The sequence below is a fragment of the Haliaeetus albicilla genome, chromosome 17 (assembly GCF_947461875.1).
Source record: "Haliaeetus albicilla chromosome 17, bHalAlb1.1, whole genome shotgun sequence".
Lineage (NCBI taxonomy): Eukaryota > Metazoa > Chordata > Aves > Accipitriformes > Accipitridae > Haliaeetus > Haliaeetus albicilla.
Window position 1 is genome coordinate 29438433 of NC_091499.1, and position 27889 is coordinate 29466321.

Genomic DNA, 27889 nt, shown 5'->3' on the forward strand with positions numbered 1-27889 from the left:
GTAAGAGCTGGAGTAAATTAGGCACGGTCACTGCCTCAGGTATAGGGGCACTAGGAAACAGAATGGATCTGTTTGCATTTCCATGTATACAGGTAATATTAAGGGTTTTAAGAACCCACAATATTGCAGTGATTGTAGGTGTGCCTTGGATTAATGAAAAAAAAAAATCCATTTGCACTAACCAGCATTCATAACAGTACATGGTCTTCTCCCAGATTTCACCCTTTTTACTGTCTGACCCACTGATTACTTTGTCTGAAATTAAGATCATCATCTCCCTCAGCCGGAGATTATGGGTTTTGCGCCACGCACACAGAGAGCTCAGTCCTGGCTGGAGCCTTTAGGCATTTTTCTTATCCATATAAAGAGCTAATTCCCAAAGTCTACAGTTGGGTTTGCAGCTTATGAAAAGATCTCTGTGAGGTGACCTGTACAGAATAACACATTTCGACAGCACAGCTCACTTTTCACTACAAAAAGATCAAACAACCGGAATTCTTTTGACATCCTACCATGCAAATTTCAGTGGTGAGCTAAAGGATGAAAAACAGGTTGTTGGCAATCAGCAGAGAAAACTCTCCGGACCTACATGTAAGGGAAACCGTGTAAAGCATGCAACACGTGGCACGTGCCTGCTGCTCCAGTATTTGTTCTGTTGCTTCTGGTGTAACTTCTCAGTGATGATAGAACTCGGTGGAGGCACTAGCAGAGGACTCACATGATACTTGGCCCATGGCATGTGTGATATTGGCCATTTATTCCCTTTTTTTTATTTTTTCAGGTGATAGTGTAAGATAAGCAATTTGCCATGGTACTCGAGGAACACTCCAGATTTTCATTTTCTTTAAATCTTGTTGCTTCTGTTTACAATTCACTTCTGGGCATGCTCTGAGGAGAGGAGTGGAGGGAACAAGATATGAATTTGCCAGCTGCGGCACGCGATGCTGATGTGAATACATCCAGACCCATCCAAAGTGCTAGATATGTCTTGAGGCTTGGGGGTTATCACAGATATGGGAACCAGTCCCACTAATCCACAGCACTAATCTCAAGTGATAAAGTATCACTATAAAGTGGGTTTACAAGTGCACTGAATTCCACTTCAGTTTAGGTGGCAAGGTTCTGCTAAAAACAGAGTTCTGCTAGAGGGTTGGGTTTTGTTGGATGAGAAATCTGATTTTGACAGAAATATTTACATTTTCAGTGGCTAAAAGTCCATCCATCCAACCACCCATTTGGTTTTCTGGTTTTCAATAATTAAAAAGAACCCAATTGGGTAACGGAAAATTTTTGATCAATTTTTGGAAGTTTTATTGAAGGGTCTGTTTTACAAGAAAGATGCAAAATTCCCCTGGCTATTTCCAATTAAAATTACCAAACTGTTGTGAAGAATTATCATTACCTCATCAGACAGAGTCTGGCGAATTTTGTTATTTCTGTTTCTGTTGTTGCTTTTCTAGAACCAACTCTTGCTTTTCTATTGCATTTGCTTTACATTTAACGCTATTACCTTTTGTTTCAGCTGGCGGGCTTCATCTATGCCTGTTATGTTGTGAAATGTATTACTGAAGAAGAGGACAGCTGTAAGTACTAAAGCTTTATTACATACAAAATGAATTCTTGGTTTTTTAAATCACCCCTCCACTATGCTGGCTCTTGCTGACTTCAACCTAAATGCCTTATTATACTGTAGCCAGAGCATGCTTTCTGTCCATCCTTCTTGATCTAAAATTTGCAAATGCCTGAAAGACAAAGGAGTTGTGAAATGCAGCTTAAAAAATACACACTCTTTTCTTCTGAAATTTTTTTTCCTCACAGCTTAGCTTAAGACATAGATAAAAAAAGCAAAAATCCCAATTGGTTAATACAAGCTTTTTTTTTTTTTTTTCCCTTAGTCCAGATTGTTATTAACTATCTTCACAGTAATTGGTTACCACTGAGGGCATAGCTCTTCTGTGTTGTGTGTTGGCTTGTAAAAGCACTTCTGGCAAAAAAATAGCTTTAGATCATTGCAGGACCTTCATTTATGACAGGTGAAACTGTGGAGCTCCTCTTTGTTCCTGCTGCTCCCAGGGTACAATTACAAGGAGCGAAATTATTTCATATAGATGTATGTTTGTGTTTCTTCTGCTTATTTATATCAATAGAAGCCTGTTGAGCAGAATTTGCTCTTATTACATGCTATGGAGTCAAGCCAGTTCGTTTTTTCTCTAGTCTAACCTTGATTTTTTTAAAAAGGGCCACTGCAGCATTTCAGTACATCTTGGGATTCATACTACAGCACTTTAGAAACAAGTATCAGAACTGCATGTAACTTTGATAAAATATACATGAATCCTAGAGAGAGCTCTGCAACAGGAAGCTAAAGGGGTTTTATTTGATGGAGAGCACTGCTAGGGCTGGTGGGGGTTCCTTTGTGTGTTCTCCTGCGCAGAAAATAGCTGCAACCCTATAATCTATTGGCAATCCAGTGCCACCGTGAGCCATCAAGGGGAGACTTAGTGCCGAAATCAAACCACCCTTTGGAGCTCTTTCCGACTATCCTCCTTTCAGTCGTCTTTGTGTTTGTGTGGAGGCAAGGAAGGCATAAGGGTAAAGCAAGTGGAGCAGGGGTATGGCACAAACAGGTCTTGTCTTTTTAGGGAAGGACCCAGTCATACGTACTTTCTCCTATTTTCCCTTTAAGTGCATCCACTATCCACAAAGCTGGAGGAGAATGATTCCTTGCCCCCCAAAACAAAATCCTGTTTAATACTTTTCTGCCCTCTCTTCTGAGGGCTTAAATCTTTTTTTCACTCTTCTGTAATGCTTTTGGGCACGGTATAAGTCAAAAGCGAGGAAGAGACTTGTGACTTGGCTCACCAAACAAGCACAGAAGTTGGAGCACGTTTGAGAGATTTCTCCCATGGTCTGTAAAGCCACATTCCTGGCAGCAAAGTGCTGTGGCCAATATGGTATTGTTTTCTGCTCACTGCGGCGGGAGCGCCCTGTTGTTCAGAAGCTACAGCTCGTCATGCTTCTTTGAACCTTTCCTTGCTGTCGTCTTGCCTATTTTGAGGCTCTTATTACTTTGTTAGTCCACCTCGGCCAGGCCTCCTCTTCCAGCCAAAGAGCCATCTCACCCATCTGTGAGCATCCCTCTGAGGTACCAGCGCGAATCCCCACCCAGCGCAATGAAACCAGCGCAAGCTCAGGCTCCGCAGCTTTCCCTCGGGTGAGGTTTGGAAGCGTGGCTGGAAAAAAAAAGAGAAAAAGGGAACTTCTGTGGCAGAGTTGTCCCAACACTGTAATAATGCTCAGATTGGATTTGGCCCCTCAAGGTGTCGTAAAATTAAAGCAGCTTTAATTTCTACTGAGAGGCTGCATGTAGCAGAGAGTGAGAGCGATTCGAGTTCTCCCTCTGCTCAGACATCCACTCTGACGGGTGCCGAGCACTCGCTGCAACAGCCAGGGGCTCCAGTCCGCACAGATACCCCCTGCTCCGCTCGAATTTTAGTTGCTTTCAATCCCATTTAGATACATTTTCTTGCCTTTTCCCCTCCCTTTTGGCAACACATCCATCTATTGTACTCCTCTGAGAAGTCATGTATCCCTTATGGATGCCATGTTATTTAGTATTTATACTCCAGAGGAAGATGCCTAAGCGTAACTTTCTCAATACATTCACGGATGGGGTCATCTCATGCAGACCGAGCGAGTGCGAAAGAGAAAAGCTTTCAGGAAAACTGGAATATGTCCCAGAGCCATTGCTAGAGCTTCCTGCATATGCGAGTCTGGTCTGAGATCGCTTCAGATCCCCTAGCTGTGTTTCTTTTCCCATAGTCTCTTCTTCCACTTTTCCAGTTCCTCACCCCTCCGTGCTGCTATGGAGCAAGGTCAGTGGCTCAGGGGGATGAAGACACCCCTCCTGCCCACAACATTCACGCTCCTCCAGACTTGCTGGATATCTAGCATAGCACAGAGCTTTAGTCTGCTGCCCACCCACCCCCTGCCTAGCACCCATACCTGCTAAGGGGGGAGGCTGGGCTTGTGCTTGCACGGAGGTTGGCAGCTGGTGTTCCCTCCGTGTGCTAAAGATGTGTCAGCTGTGAAACAGCCTCTGGTAAAACCAGTCACCCCAAAGTAACTCTCCCACGCCACTGCACCACAGTGGGTCACGTCAAAGGGGCATTCAACCATGAGTCCTGTCTGATGAGACAGAGTCAATGGAAAAAGCCCTTCTGATGAGGCAGAGCCAACAGAAAAAGCCTTTTGCTTCTCAGGATGGATGTCATGAACACCCATACATGAACACCCATACACTCCGTTCAATTTCTTCTGCTTTGCTAACGGGCCATGGAAGTAACAGCAGTCCAGAAGAGGAGCAAAAGAGGCAGAAACACTGAGCCTGGCAGGAGTGGGCAGCAAGGCATGAGACCAGAGAGAAAGTCATACAACATCCAAAAGCCAGACATGGGCATGTTCTGGATTTTAACCAGAGGAATGTATCGACACTGCTCTGGAGCAGAGAGGGTGCCACATCTTCTCTTGGCACAGAGCCTCAACTGTAGAAACACAATCAAGTTGCTCTTAGGCTGCTTCAGCTGAATTAGCTTTGCTCTCAAAGTAATTGGAACAAGCTGAAAGAATTACTATTTCTCCATTCTTTATGGAGATTTTATTAAGAGAACAAATGAGCGAGGATAGAATTAAGCAAACATTTCTCTAAGATTAACCTGCTCTAACCTCACTAAAGGATTAGGAATGGAACAATACAGTGATCAAATCAGGATCACAACTAGGGCTGAATCAGCAAGTCTAAAGGTTCTAATTACTCACACACCAAATAAATCCAGCAGCAGGCCCCCTAAATCAAAGCACAAGTCCGCACTACCTTTCATGAGAACAATCTGCTTTGGGTTAATTCTGCATCAAGGATTAAAGTGGAAGCTGCTTTCCCTCCTGGTACGGTCCCAAGCAGTTGCTCTAACATTGGGTGCACCGGAGCCGAACGGCAGCACCCATCTCCAAGGGTCAGACAAGGGTGGCTTTTCCCTGGCTACTACTCCTGGTGGTGGTTTGTCATTCCCAAAGGTCCCTTCTGCATCACGTTCCCTGTGGCCGCGTAGGGAGGAGGAACTCTGAGGCTTGGAGACCCTCGGCTCCACATCTGGGAAATGCGAGCTCAACAAGGTTGCTGCCAACTCAACGCTCTCCTCTTCACTATTGCCACTGGTATGCCTAAGCCATTGTCATTCTTACCTCATTAGCATTATTAGCTGCAGCAATTAAAAATAAAGCATGAAAATGTCAGCAACAATCATTACTTGGAGGCATCCAATGGCTATAAATTTATCGGAGCTCCTCATTTATTTTCCAAAATCGTATTAGGCCTGCATTTTTCAAAGGCTGCACATTATTTTTAATAACATTGAAATGTTCGTTTAATGTGCATTTCCTCACTAGCAATTTGGCTCCCTGCTATAAGCTGTTACTGCCTTACTAAAGGAAAATTCAAAGTATTTTTGAAAATGTTATTAAATATACAGCTATTTTGTGGAAAACCCTGGAATGTAAGCACTAAAGCAGCATCCTCCTGGGCCTTTTTGTCTGTAAGCAATTAAAAAAGAAACCTGGGTTACTGAAATGGGAATTTTGCGCTCGTCTAGCAGGTTCTGTTGAGAGAAAAGGGATTGGCTTGTTATTAGAGGGACAGCTTTGGCTGGGAAGGAACCTCAGCCTAGAGAAAATCACCAATTCAGTCTGTGTCCTGCAGTGAAATCCTAATCCAGAAGGCTCCCTTGCAGACCCAAATAAGGAGAAGAAACAGCATTTACTTCCCATAACACAATGGCAAAGCAACCAGGGCGTAAACACAGCCTGTCTGACTGTTCCCCAAGTACCATGAGGTACAGCCTTTGCACTATCTTACACTAGCAGGAATCCAACTTGCACACACACTGTCTTCTTTTCTCTTGGCATTGTTTCCAGGTAAACTGCAAAGCAAAAAGAAATTGCAACTGGGTTAAGCAGATTTTTGCCGCATATTCCCTTGAGCCCAGCTTTTGGGGATGTCTGGCACAGAAGTAAAGCCCTAGATAACCCCTTAAAATGATTTCACTACCCCTCGTAAAAACCTGAATTCAAGATTCTGTTTGAATTACTGAAAACGTTCAGGAAGACAATACGCCAGACAGGGGATATCTGCTGGTGAGCAATACAGCACAGCAATTATGTGCCAATAAACTCAGTGCCAAACAACAATCCACTCTGGGATCCTAGGTCTGACCTGGGAAGTACAAAGGTGATGACAAAGATTTTCTTTTAAAAGACAATATTAAATTAGTTAGATGTGAGAGATGTGAAATTTTGACAAACAGATGGGATAGGTAGAAAAGCCTTTTATTTTTAGTTCTGTTACAGGCTGCCTTCCACCTTTGGGCAGGATATTTAACCTCTCCATACTTCTGTTTCCCATATTTAAAATGGGAAATAATGACAGGGACAAACTCACAGGCGTGTTGCTTCATAACTTTGAGCTTCCGGGATGAAAGGCACTACTGAAGTCCAGAATATGCTCAGGTATCACTTTATTTCTGTGCCAAAAGCTTTTCACAATCTGCTTAACGAGACACTACAGAGAAATAATACCTCAGCTTCCATCCCTGCTTAGAAATCTCTAAAACAAAGAGAAACGGGTAGCAAACGTTTAGCTATTAATTCTGATTCTTTATGTCCCTTCCCATTTTCTGGTGAATATGGCTGTAAATCCTGAGACTACACTGACGCTTCCTTCCGTATCTGTTTGCCATACAAGCACACAGCACGTTTGTGGTTCCCAGAAAATCCCGACAGCAATTTGCAGTTCAGGGACTTCCTTAGCCAGAAGAGGTCTCGTTGTGTTTAGTTTCCCACAATGGGCTTTTCTTCCTGAAAGCGTCCACCCGTGTTTGGACCAAGAAAGTTTTTATCAGGCACAGCCTCCAGTTGTTCTCCAACTGTTGAACAGATCATTCATGAATGAAAATTCACTGAACACACTACAAAAGCTGAAGCTACAGCTTGGTTTTGCTCAGCTGCGCTCTCCGATTTACAGCCTGTGGCTAAATTAGAAGCTTTTTCCGTTACTTGTTTCATTTAGTGTGGCGACTGCTACGTGAACTAAGTAAACCAAAGGGAGGGAAATGGGATGCCTTCGGCTGTCAAGATGCTGACGGAAGCACGGAGGGAAAGAAGCCTTTGAAATCCCATGGCACTGCCTCATGCTTGTCATCCTAAAGAGAACTGCCTTGAAGAGCCACAGTGCCACGAGGAACATTCAGGAAATTCCCCGAGATGCCTCTACAGCATCAACCTTCCGCACATATCAATAGCCGGTGCCGGTGTCGTTATTTCCAGTCATGTCCTGCCTTGGAGGGGACGTGCCACAGAGCGGAGCACTGGTGTTGAGCATCTCATTCTCACCGGCGCGGACCACGGGCACTCCGCGTCCCACAAGGCACCCTCGCTGCTTCGAAAAGGCAGGCTGAAAAATGTCCGAGCTGCGGAGTGCAGGGGGGGGAAGCCTACGGCCAGGATGACGTGACAAGTGGAAGTGGCCGCGTTTGAGATGCAAATGGACCTGAGCAGTCCAAGGTGTCCCAGGGCTTGGCAGACGTTACACAGCCTGGCAGACGTTACACAGCCTGGTCTGTGATCGTTTGGCACTGCGCTGCAGAGAGCGAAACAAACTTAAAGCTCAGAGGAGGTGCAGTTTGTTTAAATAATAGCAAGTAATTAGTCTGAAGACAAAATCAGTGATGGCATTTTATAATTACAATTAATTTAAAGGTTAATTTCCTTTGGTGCTAAAATCTTATTTAAAATATTTACCAGGAAAGGAAATTAGGATGTTACTATCTAGATGCATGGAATGCTTCTGGGAGTCCATGCCTGTTATCAGTAGAAAATTAGGTTAGACTCAAAGTGGGAATTTCAATTCATTTTAGTGTATAATAGATGGTGGTCAGGGCCTTGAGTCAGAAGGGTTGCTTAGGGTAGACTGTACGATTTGCATTTTCTTTGTTTGTGGGATTAATTGCAAATGTTTCCAACAAAAGGGCTGGGTTTATACATGAACAAGCTTGACATGAAAAGAAAATTGGTTATGGATTGCTGCCTTCGTAACTAATGAAGTTGATGTTCAAGGAATCCCTCAGAGACAGGGTTGTGGTATGAGGCAAATATATAAATAAAATCACACGGGGGAAAATAGTGGTGTTGCTGGCTCCATCTATGATAATTTCTCTTCTCCCTCACTGTCTTCCCTGCCACTCCCCTTGCATCCATCACCGCCTCCTGTGGGGATTGTCAACCTCAAGTTTAAAAAATGTCTAAATAACATAATGTAAACCTTGAAGGAAGTAACATTTCCATTCCAGCAGCTCATCACAATGGGATACTGCTTAATAAAATCAATGCATTGTAACAGCCGGGGAGATATACTTACCTTGCATCATTTTTTTTAACTATTCACCACACATGTTTTATCTTTTCAAGAAAGACTTGTTGCTAAGCATTGGAAAAGATCTGCTCATGTGAAAAGGGAATGAACAGTTAACATCTCTTTTATGAAGAAAGATACAGTTCATACCAAAACATTTTGAAAATATTACTTGTCTTGTCGTGAATTAATTGTTTCAGGGGAGGAACACAAAGAAGCCCAGATCATGAAACAATGCCCCACACAGTTGCGTCAAATGGGTAGCAGAAATGAGGTAGTAACTAGTGATGGTTCTGACAACAAAAGCTGCAGATGATTTGAAAAGATGCTCAGGTTCTTGCTGCAGCTGAGCAGGACATGGTCTTCCTGGCCAGGGAAATGTTTTGACATTGAAAAATAAACAAAACTCATATTCAAAATCAGGAAAAATTAGCAAAATCCAAGGCTCTCCACAAGCTGAAAATTGCACGGAAAAGGGTTTCAGGCGGACCGCTGTGTTTTGTTGCGATGCCAGTGAAAGACTCCTTTTCGACGCCAGCCTTTTATTGCTACTTTGCACTGATGGCAGAGGGCAGGTTTTGGAAGCAGGACCTCCTGTGCTGCGCCCCGGCGACCGTCTCCTCCTTCGCCCCGACCCGAAGGAAGGAGAGGAGCTTGAGGGTCCACCAGAATTGCAGCTGACCCCCTTCCCAGCCCCGGTTTTCCAGCCTCCGAGGGCAGCTGACTGCCTCCTGGGGGGTTCAACCAAAACGAGCGGGTGTAACGCCGCAGGTCCTGGCCAGCCAACGTCTCAGAGAGGAGCGGTGATGAGCTGCCGTGGGTGGACGAGGCTCATTAACCATTTCCAGCGGCCCTGAAAAAGACACCTGCCCACAGCCTTAGTGTCTTCCCCGCTGAGACCACCACCGCGAGCTCCTCGCAGTTTCCTACATGCCTGGGACATGGCTTTGTACTAAATTATTTTTATCAGCATGCCTTCTGTTAAAGTTTTCTTTATTACTTTTCCTTTCAAATATCTAGATAGGTCTTCATTAGCATTGGACTGTTAACTTTCATAGATTCGGGCCTTAATTCTCCACTTTGTTGCACCTACTAATGACTCTTATTCTAATTTATTAGTGTGGTGGTCACACTTGGAGGGTACTGCCCTAGACATTTTCCTTTTCCTCCTTTTTTCTCTCTTTATTGCTTGCCCCTAGCAGTGATCTGGCTAAGAATAATTTTGCTAATGATTCATTTGATAACTTCTATGATAATTCAGTCTACCCCACATTTTCTTTAATTCTTAGAATGATTTACAAGTCAAAAACTATTGCAGGGCTATATTTTTTTGCTCAGTACTCAAGCATGAAAATTTGAAAGCAAATGGCTGTTATCCAGCAGTGTCCAGGTCTGTCCAGTTTAGAAAAATAATATATTCTTCAGACTATTAATGTTCTCATAGCTGAGTGGAGGTCTTTTACAGAGTCTTTACTGAGCGCTGGACAAACCCCACTGCGAGTTTGGACAAGCCTTGCAAATCTTTGCAGGGATCAAGCGGCAGCCTCCCTCCCTGACGGCAACCCTATTTCCAGGTCTATAAGCTTGACAGGTGACTTGCTGCATTTATCAGATATAAAAGGCAGCGCTGACCATTTCAGTCCAGTATTTCTCATTGCTGCAGCTACGCCCCAGCCCTTTTCTCCTGGCCTTTGCCTCTCGTTCTTGCCTGCCCTGTCCCTGGTCCCTGTTTCTGCCTTCAGCTCCAGAAGTCTCCCAGCCCTTGCTTGCTTACTCCTGGCTGCTTTCATCCTGGCTGCTTTCTGCTCAGCCATGACCTTGGTTCCCACCTCCTTGACGTGATTCCTGCTCTTGGCCAGCCCTGCCTTGCTGACGCATTGCTCCAGAGCATGGTCTTCCTTGCGTCCTACCCAGAGACTCTACTACTGAGCAGACCCCTTCTTCACCTGGAGACTGAGACACATTTTGGCTTCTCTGACTTCTGGACCCTCAACACCATTCATCTTGGTCTTTTCTGCTGGGTACAACCATGAGCTGGGCTCACCTTGAATGCAATATCTGCATCCCTGCTTGGTCCTAATTATAGGGAGTAACAGGCTGAGATCCCTGTCACTACCCCCGTAAGGGTAGTGACACCGGGTGGTGCTTACCAGGTTTCACAAACCCACGTACCTCCCCAGTCCTACATCTTGTCTCAGAAGGGCTGATCAAAGAATTAGCCAGGAGATCAGCTGCAACAGAGACAGAAGAAGATGCTGGAGGCCTTTATCCTACAAGAAACATGATAAGAGGGGAAGAAGCTGGAGGAAAAGTTCCTCTGAAGCAAAAAACGATGGAATAATTTTTACTATTATAAAAGTAAACAGCATGGAAATAGTGGCAGTGGGGCAGCATCTGAGCTGAGAAATTCCACTGAAATTTGTGTAGGGGTTTCCCTTTGCTCCTCCTGTGGCCATCGTGGGGCTCAGAAGTGCCATGAGGTTACGGTTTAAAAATCTGAGGTTTTAGTTTCACCTTGCAAATGGGTGAGGTAAGACCACTCATGGGCCATTAGTGGCCATTTGGCAGAAATGCAGTTCATTGCACCGCAAGAACTGGACAGAGTGTCCAAGTCCTTACATCATTTCTGAACCCTCCTGTGCCTGCAGGAAGGGCACAGCCTCACGTATTGGCAGGTGCCCTCCCTCCCCCTGCTTTCCCCGTGTTTGGCTCTATCCCGTTTTGTGAGTCTAAATCACTGTGCAGTCAGCACAAAGACCAATAATGTTTGATTACCATTGTAAACAAACTTTATTGAGATGGTATTCAAGCAAACCTCCTTCTGTGCGCTAAATTGTGGAACAGCCACCGGGCCATGCTCACAGCATAAAAAGGCAGCAGCACAAAAGTGTTTGGAAGCATCTTCACCAAACAGCGAGGCGGGTAGCGGGATACTGGCAAAGCTGCAGGAGCAAGGGTGTCCCCATATGTTCTTATATATTTTTTCCCATATGTCATTTCCAAAGTTATTAAAACCAAGCCTAATTTCACTCCCCTCCATTTTTTCTCAGTTTGGCCAGTTTTTAGCTACCAGCATTTGTGCACAGCTTGCTCTTGCCTCACATCCTCACGTCTGCACCAACAGTGCCTTCAGTGATGTTATTGCTGTAGTTGGTTTGCCATCTCTCCTCCCTCCCAGCTATGCGTGCAGCGGAGTGCCTCGCTATGCTGATGAAGCTTAATAATGGCACTCCTGAGGCCTGAGTCCAGAGGGCCAAGTCTTTGGCCTCCAGAGCCAATTTATTACCAATTACCTGAATTTTAGAGCTCACATGTCAGATGTAGCACGTGTACATCACATGTTCTCTCTCTACTATACCACGCAGGAAATATGTTTAGTCATGACATGCATGCGCAAGAAGCATCCATGTGCCCATGCATATACGCTTCCCTCGTCGTTAGCACTTTTAAATTGCTACCATCTTTATCATGGGTAATTGTAAATTTTTAATATTATTTTAGTGCTTGTGATTAATGAATATATTTAAGAACTACCACGATGCCAAGCACTGTACGAACGTGAATGCCACCCTTGTTTCTTGGAGCTTGCAATCTATGTATTAGACAACAGGCAACTGGTGGGTACAGCCAGAACGTGAGTGCAAAGAAATTATGAGCAAAGATTATTCACTGTGGTAGACAGGAATATAAGGGCATTGGTGAGCTAATTATTGCCAACAGAGCAAAGAAGAATTTTAGGGAAAATAATGAGAGAACTGTTTGTGAAGACATTCTCACAAGGAGAGAAAGTGTTTGGAAATTTTACAAGTATGGAGGTCAAGCTGGCAGCATGGGAGCAGAATTTGGCTTTTGGAACTGGAAGGAGGAAAGATTGATGTGAAGTCTCTACAAAAGGCTTTGAATGTAAAAAGATTTAGCTTCTACTCGATGTAATATAGAAGATTAATCAGCAGCAGGATGCAGACAAGAGTAACCTAGCCAAAAAGATGAGTCCTACAGCTTTTGCCTCCTTAACTCCACATTGGTGAGTTCAAAAAAAAAAGGAACAATTGTGGTGTTTGACACTGAGAGCCCTGAGTAAATGTTATAGGTGTGTCAACAGATAGGAAAGTCTCCCTCTTTGATATGCAAAAATAATCTTTGGAAATTAAATGGTGCACAGCCCAAACCAAAGTTGACATCTAACTTACATCCTCAAGTGACCAGCAGACTTGAGGATACAAGTGCCATCGTTCACTACGAGAGGTAGCAGAGAAGGTTAGGGAGGAGCGGCAAAGAGTTCTGGTTTTAGCCATGCTGAACTGGAACTGATGTTTAATTATCCATGGGTAAATATCACAGAGAGAAGCTGAGATTTCAGTTTGTATAGATTAGCAGAGTGAGCACGAGCCAGGTACCCCGTGACACCTGAGAGAGCCGACGACAGCAGAATTTGCATTTGTGAGTCCGACTAGCCAGTTTACAGGAGGTGGAGAAAAATAAAAGGCAGAGGTTACTGCTTTTGGGTCTCTGGCAGCATGCTGGAGGAGAAAGGAGATGAGGGATGAGAGGAGGAAGGTGAGCACCTGCAGAGGGGACGGCGGAGGCCAGTGAGGCAAAGGTTTCAGGAAGAAGAGAGCAGCAGCTGTGCAAAAGGTGGCTGGATGACCCCATGGAGAGGACTGTGTGCGCTGGGTTAGCAGTACCCAAATTTGGATAGGAAGAGGTGATCTGACTGCGGTTCCAGCTGCGTGCAAGGGACAGAACACAAGGTGGGAGAAAATCTTCTACAGAAATAGAGGAAAACAGCTCCATAAATTGTTTGGAACCATCAAGAGAGAGACACAGAGAGAGAGAGAGGGAGTGGAACAAGCAGGGATAAGGGTGGGATTGATTTTTTTTATGAAGGGAATTTACATATATTCATATTGGGAGGCAAATGCAAAAAAAAAAAAGAGGTCAAGAGAAAGAGTCTGTCACTGGGACAAGCTGAAGTTTTATGGAACAAAATTCTTGTAACTGTAGTAAGAGAGAAAGGGAAATGAATGGTAAGAGGAGTGAAAAAGGCTGGCAAACTGAGGAAAGGGGGACTACTTTGTCAGTTTGCTCGTACAAGAACTGGGAAAGATGGTGTGTTGAGAAAGAAGTGGAGATGGGAGGAGAGAAGGGGATGGGGAGGTGATGGGGGTGTCGGATGGAGCTAATGAAGCTGGAGGAGCCAAGCTACTTCATCAGGGACATGGACAAAGTGAAGGAGGAGAGAGGAATCAGTGAGACAAGTCACCCTTATTATAGAATTACTACTAAAGACACTTTCACTTTTAAAGAAGGAGCCCCAGGCAGGAAGCAGATGTGGTGGTGAAGGCAGGGTTGAGTCCTGGCAGTAGATTCACCACTGGGAGAGGCAGGGTCTCGTGCATCAAGGGTAGGGATGAGATAATCAACAAAACAAACAATAGTAGCAAAGGAACAAAGCAAGGAGAGGGTTTGAAAGGAGTCAAGAAGTCATTCATACTGCAGGTCACAGGTTGGCCAATTACATGGCTGTTTCCCAACATTTCCCTTTCCTTTTCTTTGCAGATAAAGCCACTCATCCCCTTCCCCATTCCTAAACTCTATATCCTTTTTTATCTAGTCTGCATTGATTTTTGCATGCCTACTAAAATGCAAGGAAAGCCACAGTGTCAGTCATGTTTCTACACACATGTGCCCTAAATGACTCTTTGGGTCAGATCCTAAGCTAATGTAAGTTATGATTGCTTCAGTGAAGCTATAAATATATATATTAGCTGAGGACCTGAATCTTCGTGCTTCTGTATTTATATCTTACAGAGGAAATTTCTGTAAGTAGAATAGTGTCTAGTCTTCTGGTTTCTATTCAATACCTTTCCTTTTGCTTTCTATAGGAAGTTGCTACTACTTTTATTCCTCACTGTTTCCTTTCTCTTTGTCCATCTGTTGATTTCATCAGCTTCAGTGTTTCTCACTGCAAACTCGCTAGAAAGTCCCTTCTCCCATATGCACATCCATGCTAATGGGGTCTTTTTTGTGCATCCCGGTTTAATGGTCCCTCTATACACCACAAACTTCCAGAAATGAAAAATGAGAAACCCATTTATGCCTCTCATCCTGTCCTGACATGCACTGGAGACAGTGGAGACTGGGACTGTGAGCAGAGGCTGAAATTTCACATCCCTTGGGTGCCTAGTAATAGAAAATATGTCCCTATTTTGAGCCAAGTGTCCTGTCTGTGTTACAGTTGTAACTACAGTCATATGCCTGACAAGCCCCTTAACACCGGCAAAGGAAGAAAACACTCAGGCTGAATTTCTTATAAAACATTTTACAGATAAATAGTACTGCTATTATCCTATTCAAGTCCAGGTAGGAAAATAAGCATCTCAGCACCCAATATTTCAAAAGAACGGGATTCTGTGTTTGTTTGTACATGCACGTGTGTTTTTACTAAAGCAAAACATGACAAAAGAGCCACTTCTGATAACAGTGACATGTAAGATGAATGTAAAATAGAATAGTCAAAAATGTGTTTGATGGATGAGGTTAAGGATGGAAGCCTCTGTAGCGATTCAGCTAATGAGCCTTGTTTTATTCATCTCATGTTACTGCTGCCAGGAATGTATCAGTCGTACGACACTTTTAGTGACCTTTCAGGCACAGCCAGCATAAAATGCCTGCAGAAAGGGCAGCATTTTGCATGCTTTAAGAAACTAGCTCAGAGTCCACGGGGAGCTTTTAGCATGGTCTGGACACCGCAGGCTTTGCAGTGCTGAGAAACTGCTGCCATCAAGGAACCTTGCTACAAAGAAATTACTGAAATCCTTTTGTATTGTGTCCACTTTCTATTACCTACCTTCACCCACCTTGCAAAGTTTGTTGTTGCATGTAAGAAGCCGTTGTATGCGTACAACAAGGTCACAGCAGAACTCTGTGCCCTACCATCATTTGGTTACACACATGGGAACTTCCACTGTCAGTTGAACACAGAAATGTCTCTACAAGCTTGCCTTGTTTGTCACTTGACAATCTATCTGGCTTGTTAACACTGTGTTTACTCTGTGCAACACGGCAAAGACACAATGCACGCAGAGATATTTGCCATGCACCTTTCTTTCATGCCCACACAAAGTCATTTTACTGAAAGAAATCTTTTTCTTAACACATTGGTTTAGCTTTCCGAAAACAACCTTAAAAATCACCCTTAAGACCTTTTGCCCCACGACTGCAAAACAGAGTATCTATGCCTGCAGCCTTCTAATAACGGTTTACCAGTTGCTTGAAGGGTCTTGGGAAGTACAAAAGAAATGCAAAGCCGGACAAACTCATGTAGGCAACATTTGTAAAATTACATGTGTTGACACCAGTGAGAGACTCAGTCCAATACAGGTATTTTCTGACTTGTGTTCTGTGAGGTCAAGAGTGAGAAAAAAGGAAAACTGGGCAGGAGAACAACAAACCATAGCCACAGCAAAGACATGTCCATTCTTTTTGCTGCAACCTTCGTATTTGAATAAGAGGGGGGTTTTTTCCTCCCAGCCTAGCACTTCACTCAACAATATTCCTATAGTGAATTCTTCATTCTGTGCCTATAAATTTCCAAAGACATGATCACATGGTAATGAAGTTATTCTGATGGTTACAGACAGTAAGTAGGAAGCAACAAATGGCGTTTATCTTGATTTTAGCAAGAATTTGACCCTATGAAAGGTTTGTAAGCAGGCCAGGGAAGCACTGTCCAGATGCAGTCATCATAGGTTGTGTGCAGAATTGTTTAAAAGTCTATTTGCAATTTAGTTATCAACCAGCTGGGATGACATTTCAGATGGGATCACACTGGGACCTCAGCTAGGGAAATAATTCTCTTCATTATTTTTGTTAACAGCAAGGATGATAGAGGAGAGAACATTTGTAAAAATTTCAGATGAAACCAGACTGGGAGGGGTAAGAGCAGTTCTGAAGATAGGATTAGAAGTCAAAATGATCTTGAGAAGTGGCTTGAAATCAAGAAGATGAAATTCAATACAGACAAGTGCAAAAGAACTCCTATGGGGAAGAATCAATCAAGTGTCTTCAGATAAAATATGGACTACTTGGCTAGACTACAGTTAATGTCAAAACATAAAAATAAAGATCTTGCTATTAAGCATTCATATGATGCTGTTGAAAAAAGAAAATGAAAATGAACAAACAAAAACAAAAACCCCACCATGTTATTCCAGGTAACATACAGAAGACCTACCTGGCAGTTGTTCCAGTTAGACCTGATTTGTGCACCCCACTGTAAGAAAAACATAAGCAGATTAAAGAAGGATCTTCAGGCTTGGAAATTTAGAGGCTTGGAGAACATGGGCCATGAGAAAAATTTGAAAGAACTAGGTATGCTTAAATCTGGAAAAGACGGATAGCATGAAAATACTTTATGAGAATGCTTAGAAGTAGTTATAAAAGAAAAAAAAAGGCTCATTTGTCTTCATATCCACAGGGAGAAAAGGCCAAAATGTAGAAAAGTAGTTAATTTGCAGGAAATTACTTTTAAAATAGACATTAGGAAGTTAGGTGCGGGGAAGGGCAACACAGACTATAGAACCTCCTTCATTAGAGATGTCAGGGATTAATTTAGTGAAACATCATTCTGGGATAAGAGTATACGTAATGTTGCCACAGAGCACAGAATCAGCTAAATTATTTCTGCAGGGACCATTCTTGCCAGGGAAGAAGGTGGATGAGAGTTTCAACATGTCTGTGTGTGCAATGGAGACATACCGTACTGGTCCAGTCTAGTGTTTTGGTGGGTAGCTCTTGGTTTGCAAAGTGAATGGTGGACAGAGGGGTACAAGAATTTGATTTTGTAACATGTCTGGAATGCGTGTGACTGCGTTGATAAGTATGGCTGAGTGTGGCACACATTGAGGGGTATCTTAGTATAAAATAACCTCATAAATGCAAGTTTTAAGGACTCAGACCACTGTCAAAGTTCTCAAACCAAGGGTTATAAATTTACATGTGATTTTTCTGTGAACGTTACTGCATTTTAGATCTGTGAGAAGCTATCCTCTATCAAAGAAGCTTTTCTCTTTTTTTACTTATAATGTACACAGAGCCAGTCTGTCAGTAGCTGTGCCCAGACCTGTGAAATATGCACTTCCATACCCGAACTCCTTGGCCCTTTTCTGTCAAAGTAGAGTCAAATTCACATCTGCTATGTAAGATATTTCAGGGATGAGAGCTGCCCACAAATAACCCCCAAAAGCCAATAGGTGGGTCTCCTGGTGCAAAGGAAGCAAAGGGTGCGCTTTTCCCTGTGTAAAGAAAGTGTTATAGCAGAGAAACAGGGGTCTCAGGCTCAGATGAGGTTGAATTGCCCTGGAAATTGTTTAAAATAAACATGAGAAGACCATTGGGAACTGGCAATGGCGTGAATTAATAAATAACTCCCACCCTACAACGTTCCTGCAGACCTCCAGTGCCTTGAGAGAAATGCTGGTTTCCTTAGATCTGTGAAGCCTCATCTCAGAAGCTCAGGTGAATTGTTCTAACCCTCTGTTTGTGCATTTCAACCCAAATGTCAAAGCAGGGAATCAGAGAAACTTCTGTCTCTCAGACAGAGTCGGATCAATGTGCTCTCTCCTCTACATCACTGAACCGCAGTATGACAGCAAGCCAGACACAGTAATCACAGTCAGAAGCGATGCATTCATGCCAATAAATAAATGGGTTTCAGCATTTGTAATATCTGAATAGCATGTTGTTTTGTACTCCAGTGAGGTGGTCTACTTGAAAAAGAGGGATGTGTGGCTATTTCAGATAGACAGATGGCTGTTATAAAGCCCTCGTTGTCTTTCTGTGATTTTAAAATTAATTTTATTTTAAAATTTTAAAAAGGGACTTTGCCTTTCTCTATATTTTTTTATCCTTTTTTCTGCATCTCCACAATTAGCTGGTCTAATTTTAACAGATTATTAGGGGGCCTGTCAAAAATAATCTGTGTGCTGGCTGGTTCTTGAATGATAGTGCCTATCACTTCTGAAAAGATGTTGCTAATGAAAGCAATTTTTCCCCTTTCAGTTGATTTCATAGGTGGATTTGACTCTTACGGCTATCAAGGTCCACAGAAGACATCTCATTTACAGCTACAGCCCATGTATATGTAAGTACTTAACTTCTGACATATTCTGCAGAGTGGCAGGCTGATATTAAAGGATCATTAAGCTGAAAGATGACGTGACTTAAAAATTCAGAAAAGGCAGAAGCCTTTTTTGATAGACCGAATTCAAGCTACACTTAAACTCTTCTGTTGAATTATAATGATTTTTTAGGGCAGGATGTAATGTGTCACAGTTGTTGAAATAACACCCAGCTCTCACCTGATTTTCCCCCGTTTTCATTCAAGCAGGTTCCACTCAGAGGCAGTGAGAATTTGGTGTAGTAAAAACTAGTCAAGATCTAACGAAACTTGGCTGCAGAAAAGTGGGTTTTATTAAGGTTTATCAAAAGCTCAGCAACTTGCTAATTTAGTGGATGCATTTAACATTTGTCTTACTGGCGCATCTGTTCACCAAGGCACCCCTGTACCTCATTTCCAGTCTCCACATTTAAAAATAAAACCAAAACAAATGTAACAACATATGGCTTTTAAAGCCAGTTTGAATAGAAGACAGTATTTTACCTAGCCAGTGAGTGACAACTCCATCCATTGCCTAGAAGTGCAGCCTGTTATATTTGGGGATTAAATGGGTAATCAAATCTCAGCACATACACACAACTGGAGTACATTCACACTAGAGCTAACACCCAACCATAGACCAGTCCAGGAATAATCATCTCCAAATATTTCTTGTACGGATGCCAACTGCAATTCAGAACAGTCCTGACTGCCCAGATAAATCTTACCTCACTGCTGCAGCCTTCTGAAATGTTTTTTATTCATCATCACTGGGCCACACAGTAAAAGCACAGCAGAGAACAGCTCATAAAGAGGCAACAACATTTACTTTTTCCCTTTGCTTCTTTTCTGAGCATCTCTTTTGAGGAAAAGAACTAAATACGGGCAAACAATATCCATCCCAACATACACTTCCATTCACCCTTGAATGTAATTTCATTTCTTCTGATTAGTGGAAGCAAGCCTGCTAATGGATTAGTGGATTTTTGCATGGAACCGGCATTTACTCCTTTATCAGTGGTACAATCAATTCTGCGGTAGTGCTTAGGATTGGGCCCTTTGGGAGCCTTGCTAGGAGCTTTTTAATAATCTCAAATTACAATAGTGCATATCTCCAATGCCATCTTAACTTCAGCTTCCCATCTGTCTGTGCTCAAGTAAAGATTTTTCACCTGCACTTTTGGCACAGTGCTGTGCATTTAGAAAATGTTATTTCCTTCCTAGTATTATGTGTGGCTCATAGGTACTTAGAACAATTCTAATCCTATTTCTTTCTCAGTATACCATACCTTGTCATCAACATATGGAGCCCTCTAGCTGAGATATTATCCCATTCGCTTTATGCTCTCAGTGTTTCTTCCAGAAGACCAGATTGCATTTACTGAGCATCTTCATACTGACTGGAAAGAAAGCTAGACCTGTGGAAAAAAAGAAGGCAATATTTTTAAGCTTGTAGCTGAGACGAAGAGAGAGATGATTAATCCATGTAAACTGTGTTCCGCCTTATTTCAATGCTTTATTTTCACTGGAGTATAGGTGGTTTTGCCGTCTTAACTGAGAGACAGAAATCAGTATGTGAGCTGACATTTTGTCCAATCAACCCGCAAAAGTATTGCCATGTCCCAGCCACAGTCAAACAAAGACACTTCATGTTTCCCTCTGACTGTATAGTATTTGACAAGGTTCTCTAGAATTGCTATAGTCTGTCCTGAAGAGGCTTTTACAGCATTTAGTAATACTTTTCTGTTATTTACAGCTGAGGCGCACCAGGAACACATGCATATGTATTGACACTGTAGTTGCTCTCTAAATGTAGGCAGACCATTAAGTAGTGGAGTGACAAATTCGAATGTCAAATTAATCAAGCCATGGTTTGATCTGCTTGTAGCACTATTTACAGCAATACTGCTACTGGAAATCAAAACACACTGATGCGATAACAGTAGGCCATACTTGATGTTTTAAAGCTTTATTTGTTGGGAGGAAGGGCTTGGTTCCCTAGGGAACTTGTTCACCAAAGAACATCAGTGTCAGCCTCCATAGTATTCAAAGAGGAAAAAAAAAAAAAAAAACCAAACAGGACTTTGCATTACTCTCTGGCCAAAGTCACCTGCACTTTACAATGCTCAGCATCTCTAGGGAATGACTAAAAGGTAAGAATCATTTAACATAGAAAGGCAGAGGATGGGATGGGATGGGATGGGATGGAATAGAGCAGACCTTCTGCTTTATGGAGGTCATTGCCATACTCTCACCACTCTCCAAGGTGTAATCACATCCATCCAGGATGCAGCTATACCCATACATATCCATACAGCTGTATCCATATAACTACTTCCACAGCTTCATCAATGGCTACAGAATGTCTTTGAATCCATAGGCAGTGGAAGACATAATAAGCATCATCCTGTCTAATTCCTGAAAAGATCAAGAAAATATAAAGATAGCTTATTGCCACCTCTGCATCCTCTACTGTTCAGGCTCACCCTGGCTGCAACTCATGTGGAGCTCTACGTTTATGAGAGAAGTAGAAGACAGTTGCCTTTAAATCATCTGGTTACTAACTACATCCAAAGGCACAATAACACCTCTTTTTGTTGTCTGTGGTGTGGTAGTACCTATAGGTGTGCTAGGCATGCTACAAAAGCGAAGAAGAACATATGGGCTCAGCTTTGAAGAGCTTACCAAAACAGTATCAGCTTCTAATGGTTGTACAGATTCAGCCAAAATGCAAATTTCAACACGTATTGCAGCAATAAGCACAGAGAACCTCCCTCCCATATATTTACCAGATCGATTCATATACAGAAATAGTACAAATCTTAAAGACATACAGAGTTGTGTGGTGGGTCTCAGTCATCGCCTATGTACTGCTTGCTGACATGAATTGATTTAGTGGATTGCAATGACAGAATTCCATCAACACAAACCTTTATTTCAATTCAAGCCAGACAGATTTACATCCAAGTGATTTAAATCAATTTTAACTGTTTTATACATGCACAATTTAATTATTATCCTGAAGGAATGATGGGTTTAGTAATTGCTAACTGTTAAGACACACTGTTTTGTAACTAGTTTCCTCCTGTGTGCTAAAGTTAGCACTTCATTTTGTTAATTTGGAGGTTATACTGAACCTATACAAACTTATATGTGCAATTAAATAATTATATTGATTTATTCAGGCTCCTCATGTTTATATTTCTATTGTGTCTGGGCTTTTTTTATCTAAAGAACTATTACTTTTTATTTGTGATATCAGGCAAGATCTACTTATAAGAACATTCCAATTCAGTTTAAAAACATACAGTACATTTGTGTGGAATTTCATCAGTTATGCAAAACTACCATAAATGAACAGGATACTTAAGGAAAAAAAAAATCCTGATTTATGAAAAAGAAACATTATCTGTACAGATAGTGAAGTGAGGGGACTATCTCTGGCTACTGCTTCCTTAAATAGTCTAGAATTATTAGATGCAAGTTCACTTTGTTTCTTTTCTCGATATTTTAGGCTTTGAATTCCAATCACAACTCTCCCAATTTCACATTTAACTTAAATCAGCTTACTTTTTAAAAGGAAAAATATATTCAATTTAAAATTATGTTTTAAATAAAACACTGGGGTTTAGGGGGAGAATTCTTATCATGATGTTTCTCTATGTGTTATAAATGGCTTTTTTTTTATTATTATTTAAGTGCCAACAGTGTGCTCTATGCTGTACAAGCCAAGAAGCCTAGACAGTCCTTTCAAAACGAATACGCTTTTTAAACAGAACGGGACAGAACCCGTGCTCGTGTACCTCTTTGCAGTGCGGCCACCGCTGATGTACTAAAAAGCAGCTTCCTGGCATTCTGTGCGGGAGATGCCAATGCTCATTTCCAGACCATGGGACAAGAACACAATAAGATGGTGGAAATCAATTGTCAAGAGAAAATTCTGCTCTTGGGAGGTAACCGAGGAAGGTGACTAAACACTTCATGGCACTGGTTCTGCTGCACATGAAAAAACACAGTTATAGTTGTGGAACAAGACTGCACTGCATGATCACTGCTCTAAAAACAGTAGGAAGGAGGGAGGGGAGAGAGATTTTTCTTTACGTTTTTCACAGTAAACTTGTTTGCTCAAGAAAAGAAGAAGTGAAGCAAAAAAAAAGCATGCATGTCTGATGCTGATGCCTAATGCACTGGAGAAATTGCTCAAAAGCAGTTCAGCCCTGAAGTGAAGCTTGCTTTCCTTGTATGCCGTGAAGCCTGAGACTCTTTGCATCATACATATATATATACACACACACGCATACTATGTGTGCATAGAAACAAACAGACCTATATGCATACAGACTGCTTTATATATATGTGTGTGTGTATATATATTACATACAGGCGCACTTCTGTGTATTCTGCTACACAAGACTATTGGTAAGCATTGCTTTTCACTAGAAAGCACTTAACTATAGTTTCTGGCTAATGGGATCCTACCTTCCACCAACTACATAGGGATTTCGAGTCAGTAACTCAGGGACAGAGAAGTGTAGGAGAGGTGAACATCTTTGCCTTAGTACCTGGTCCCATCTTTTCTCTCTGTTGTATTTACATGTGCATTATGCCGATCATGGTCTCCTAGTCTAAGGCTGTAGGTATTTGTCTAGATAACTGCACATGCTGAAGGTACTACCTACTTTACCATTCACTTGAGGTGTAAATGAAACATAAGCAAGACACAAAAACCAGCCCCTGGACTATAACCGCCGTGACACTCAGCAAGTTCACGCAGTACAAATCTGCTGCCTTAGTATCTCTCCTCATGTTTGTGGGATTCAGGCATTATGGGCAACATTTCATTAAAAGAAACTACCAGCTAAGCCTTGTCTAGCAGCCAACAACATCTTGTCTGTTTTAGACTAAAAGCTGGAGTTACAAAGCACGGGCTTGGGACAACACTGTTCAGGTGTACAGGGCTGTGGCACTCGCACATGCACCCTGCTTTGCGAGTGAGTTTCGGGTGGCTTTCCCAGGCACCTTCTGTCCTCATGCTGCATCGCTTCTTGCTTTTACAAAGACAGCTACATTTCTGATGGTTTTATTATAGGTCAGGTCATCTTCCAGTTGACCCATGGATATACAGTTAAGACTATAATTAAATATCACTCCTGCCTAGAATGGCTTAGAAAACCTGTGCTGACTTGTCTGACGATGTCCCAACGAGAGCCAAGCGATCACCTGAGCAAACACTTTGTCCTTCTGTCCTCTTCATCTCGTGTGTAGCTGAACCGTTACTGGCTGGTGGCTTGCACTCTCTTGCAAAAGGGCACCAGAGCAGCAGGGCAGTGATCAGATAGGTACGTGGTGGATTCTAAGTATCGCTCCTTTTCTGTCTTTCTTCTAGGTCAAAGTAAACATGGGGACGACTCAAGGTGGGCTGGAGGACCTGTCAAAGAAACTGCTTCAGGATGACCTCCTGGTTCTTCAAACAGCAAAAAAAATCCAGGTTTTGTGCTAAAAAAATAATAACATAAAAGCTGATTGAACAGTGAGACAAGAACACAACGGACACCTTCAGCCCTTCTTTCTAACAGGTACTAAGGGAGATGCCCCAGACCCCACCTCGGACCTCCTGCCTCCCAGCACCAGAGGGCCAGAGCAGAGGCATCGGTGCTATCTTCTGGCTCTTCCCTAACCCTGGCCACCGCCAGCGTCACCCATCTGGATTAAGACATGGACCCAGCCCATTCGGAGCTTTCGGAGCCCCCTCCGCACTCCCGGCCCCGTCGAGTCCCCTTAGTCAACACAACCCTAAAAATACCAGGATGACCTTGCAGCAGAAGTCAATAGACAGCACGTTGTTTGCCCTGAAGGCTGTACAGTTCATACTTGCCTTAACCCAACTGCGTTGCACATCAGAGAAACTCCGTGCAAGCTTTCTGAAGTAACGTCCTTTAGGCTCAACATGCTGCTGTTAATTCTGAACGATTTCTAAGTCAGTGGTTTTCTTCTGTTTGGTTTTGTTTTGTTTTCATGTCAGGGAATAAGGCTCTGTTGCTCCACGGCTCCAGAGCGACCAAGTAGAAAACTGCCAGCTGTCTGAGAAGTGCTTTACTTTTGAGGCTCCACAGTGGTCAAGAAACAAACAGTTTATAATGGTAAAAAAAAAAAAAAAAAAAAAAAAAAGAGAGACCTTTTGGGGGCCAGGGTGGGGAAAGGGGTAACATAAACTAATAAATGAACCTACTGGAAGTAAGCAGCAGAAACAGTGCTTCTTAATCCCGCTCTTTTTATTTATCGCACTGTAGGTGCTTTTATAGCTATCTCTAAATGTCTTTTACTAACTACAGAGACATCTGCAGATTTCTATCAACAAAGGCCAACTGAATATGTACTAGCTATGTTTACTCTTTTATATCTAATTTCAACTGAAAATTCTCTGTAAGTGAGCTTTTTTTTTCTAATTGCACCATAAGGGATCCATATATTTTATTTTTTGGTTTCAGTTGGGGAGGGCGGGGAGGGACTAGTTGAGTTGAAGAAATATTGGAGACCTTTTTGTGGTATATTTGGGGGATCTGTTGTGTGTTAGAATGTGTATTTTATCTTCCTGTATTATTGTGGCTGAAAAAAAAAAAAACTGTGCTGTTACGTAGTTGGCAACAAGATGCCTTTGGGAATTTTGCTAGTAGGTCAATGTGTATATGAAATACTCTGAACTCCTAGGAACATATGTTTTGTTCTACATCTGATCTGTATTTTTCAGGCACTTAGGTGGCTTTCATTAGGAAAAACCCAATATTTTGCTCAGGCTTTTCAGAAACTTGGATTGTCATTGTTTCTTTGCTCAGACCTTGCATAGGCAAACGCACGCACCTACCACACCTGAGGTGACCGCGTAGCTTTTGAGGGCGAGAGGGAAGGTTGGCACTTGGAAAAGCTCGAGACGCCCCCCCCGAGTGACTCCCTTTCCTCCCACGGCCCGTGCGCGCACGCCACTCATCCATCCCTGTACAAACCAGCGCCCTTTGCCGTGTCTGCATGGATGTACAGCGTCACAAGGAACAACTCTGGACAATGACAGAGGAACAGGCGTTCACCAGTGAAAATAAGATATGGGACGTGTTCAGGAACTATACGTACATTGATTCAGTGAGATTTTTTTATATCTATCTATATATGTATATGTAAGTGTATGTGTGTGTGTGTATGTCTATGTATATAAAATACATAGGAATAACTATCGGCAGGGGTTGCATAACCCAGGAAGCATCCGATGCGCGGGGCCAAGGGCTCCGGCCCCAGATCCTGATAGGGATTTGCTGCCTCTATTAGGCACGTCCCCTAGGCCTGATCCCATAAAGCATTCATCGCTGATTTGGATCTCAAATTTAAATTTTTGGACTTGGTTACCCAAAATTCTGAGTTCATTCTGGGTAGAGCTGCTTTTCACCCCCTGGAAAACCATGCAACTTCCAAGTGCCAGGCTGAAATTTCCCATAACTTGAAAACTTTGCAAAGTTTTTACTTTTATGTAGGATTAAATACAGCAGATGCATAGTATTAAACACAATGTAGAGGTTTAAATGGAATGAAAATGTCATAACAGGGTATTTTAGCTTTCCCTGTATACCAGTTAATCAAAATCACATTTCTATAAAAATCATTTTTTAACGTGAAAAGAAACCAGCTTAGGCACCTAAGCAGCAATCCAATTTTCAGAAGATAATTTTTCATACCTTTCAGTGATTTCCCATGGAACCGCGGCTACTGGTAGTTAGCAATTTTAGAAGTCAGACAATTTAATGAAGTGTCTACACGTAGCTTTTAGGCCTGATTTTAATTGAGAAAATTTTGGCCTTAATTTCTGTGTGTCTTAGTCTTCCCATCTACAAAATGGGAATAACATGTGCCTCGCAGGTTTTTTGTGAGGTCTGAATTGTTAATGTTTGTAAAGTGCTTAGGAAATAGGAAGCACATCTAACTATTAAGGATTACATTATAAATGCGTATTCATATATTACATATAGAGTAGATATACACACACTCACATACACACAGTATACATATATATATACACACATACACACCTATATGAAGTTGGTATTCATAACCCTGCTTAAGTTGCAGTTAAAGCACCACCATTAAAAAGAAATTAGGACTGTTGACTACTAAATTAAATGATTAGTGGACAGATCTCTTCTGGAAGCAGTTTAGAGCACAGTAATGTGAGAATATCTGGATGACATTTTTGATTTGTACAGCTGTATCCTCCTCAAAATCCAGTAAAGAATGTTATTTTTCTAGGCTGGGCTTTTGTTATAAACTTAAATATTCAGAAGGCAAGAGATACAATCCAAATGTGTCTTTTTTTTTCCTTTTCTTTTTGGCATTTGTTAATTCTGAATGTATTTTTAACAAAAGTGATTTTTTTGACTTACTAGTGTAATTTGCATTTAAAAAAAAATAAATGGAAAAAATATAGGTTTCCAAGCTATTCATGGCCCCTGCTGCTATTCACAACTTACAAGAAACTTAGAATTACTGTTCCCAGCTGAGCAACAATGCAGGATAAAGAATCCTATTACATTTACATGATGACAATCCCGATCTGTGCAGCGCACGGATGTGACAGCACTGAATAGAAATTGCCAGGTCATGACACCATTTTAACTCTGTCAGAGGTAGCAGGTATTTTCATTATCACTGACACTAAAAGGTTTCTTTTACAAGGCTGACTGCAATAGACTCTTCACTTAGAAAACGGGGCGTTTTTGCCCACTCATCAGGAATTTTAAGCCTATGATAGGTTTACAGTTGCCAACAGTGTTAAGTATTGCAAAAGTAATCCTTGTTAAGAAGGAGCTATGTAACATGGATATTTCCACTGCATTAATATTCTTTTATATGCTGTTCATTGTCCCTGCACTGAAATGATGAAATCCTGTCTTAGGCAACGTCTTTATCGAGCTCACATACAATTGACAGCTTGCCTGAGGTCATTTAATAAAGGCGGAGCAGCATGGTATACATTTCGAGATACTCGGTCATGCTCTCCTAAGACTATTCCTTAGAAAGAGAGTTCATTAATTATTGTCATTAGGATTTTTTATGCCATAATTACAGTGCAAGTGATACTTTTCAGTCAGGTAAGGAGAAACGTTTTGTGCTCTACTTGTTTAATTTGACTACTGGTTGCAATACTCAACTGCTGGCCAGCATTTTGACAAAGGCTGGTGCAGTACGTATTGATCCACGGATGTCTCTGGACAGGAGTGGCTATTAAC

General features: G+C 42.2%; 1 protein-coding gene across 1 annotated transcript in view; it reads left to right on the forward strand.

The window, feature by feature from the left end:
- NKAIN2 (sodium/potassium transporting ATPase interacting 2) overlaps positions 1-27099 on the forward strand; it is a 558604-nt gene extending 531505 nt beyond the window's left edge. The window contains exons 5-7 of the mRNA XM_069805165.1: positions 1523-1583; positions 18524-18605; positions 24007-27099. Of these exons, the coding sequence (XP_069661266.1) occupies positions 1523-1583; positions 18524-18605; positions 24007-24016 (153 nt within the window). The 3' untranslated portion in view covers positions 24017-27099. The remainder of the gene's footprint in view (positions 1-1522; positions 1584-18523; positions 18606-24006) is intronic.
- The last annotated feature ends 790 nt before the right edge of the window (positions 27100-27889 follow it).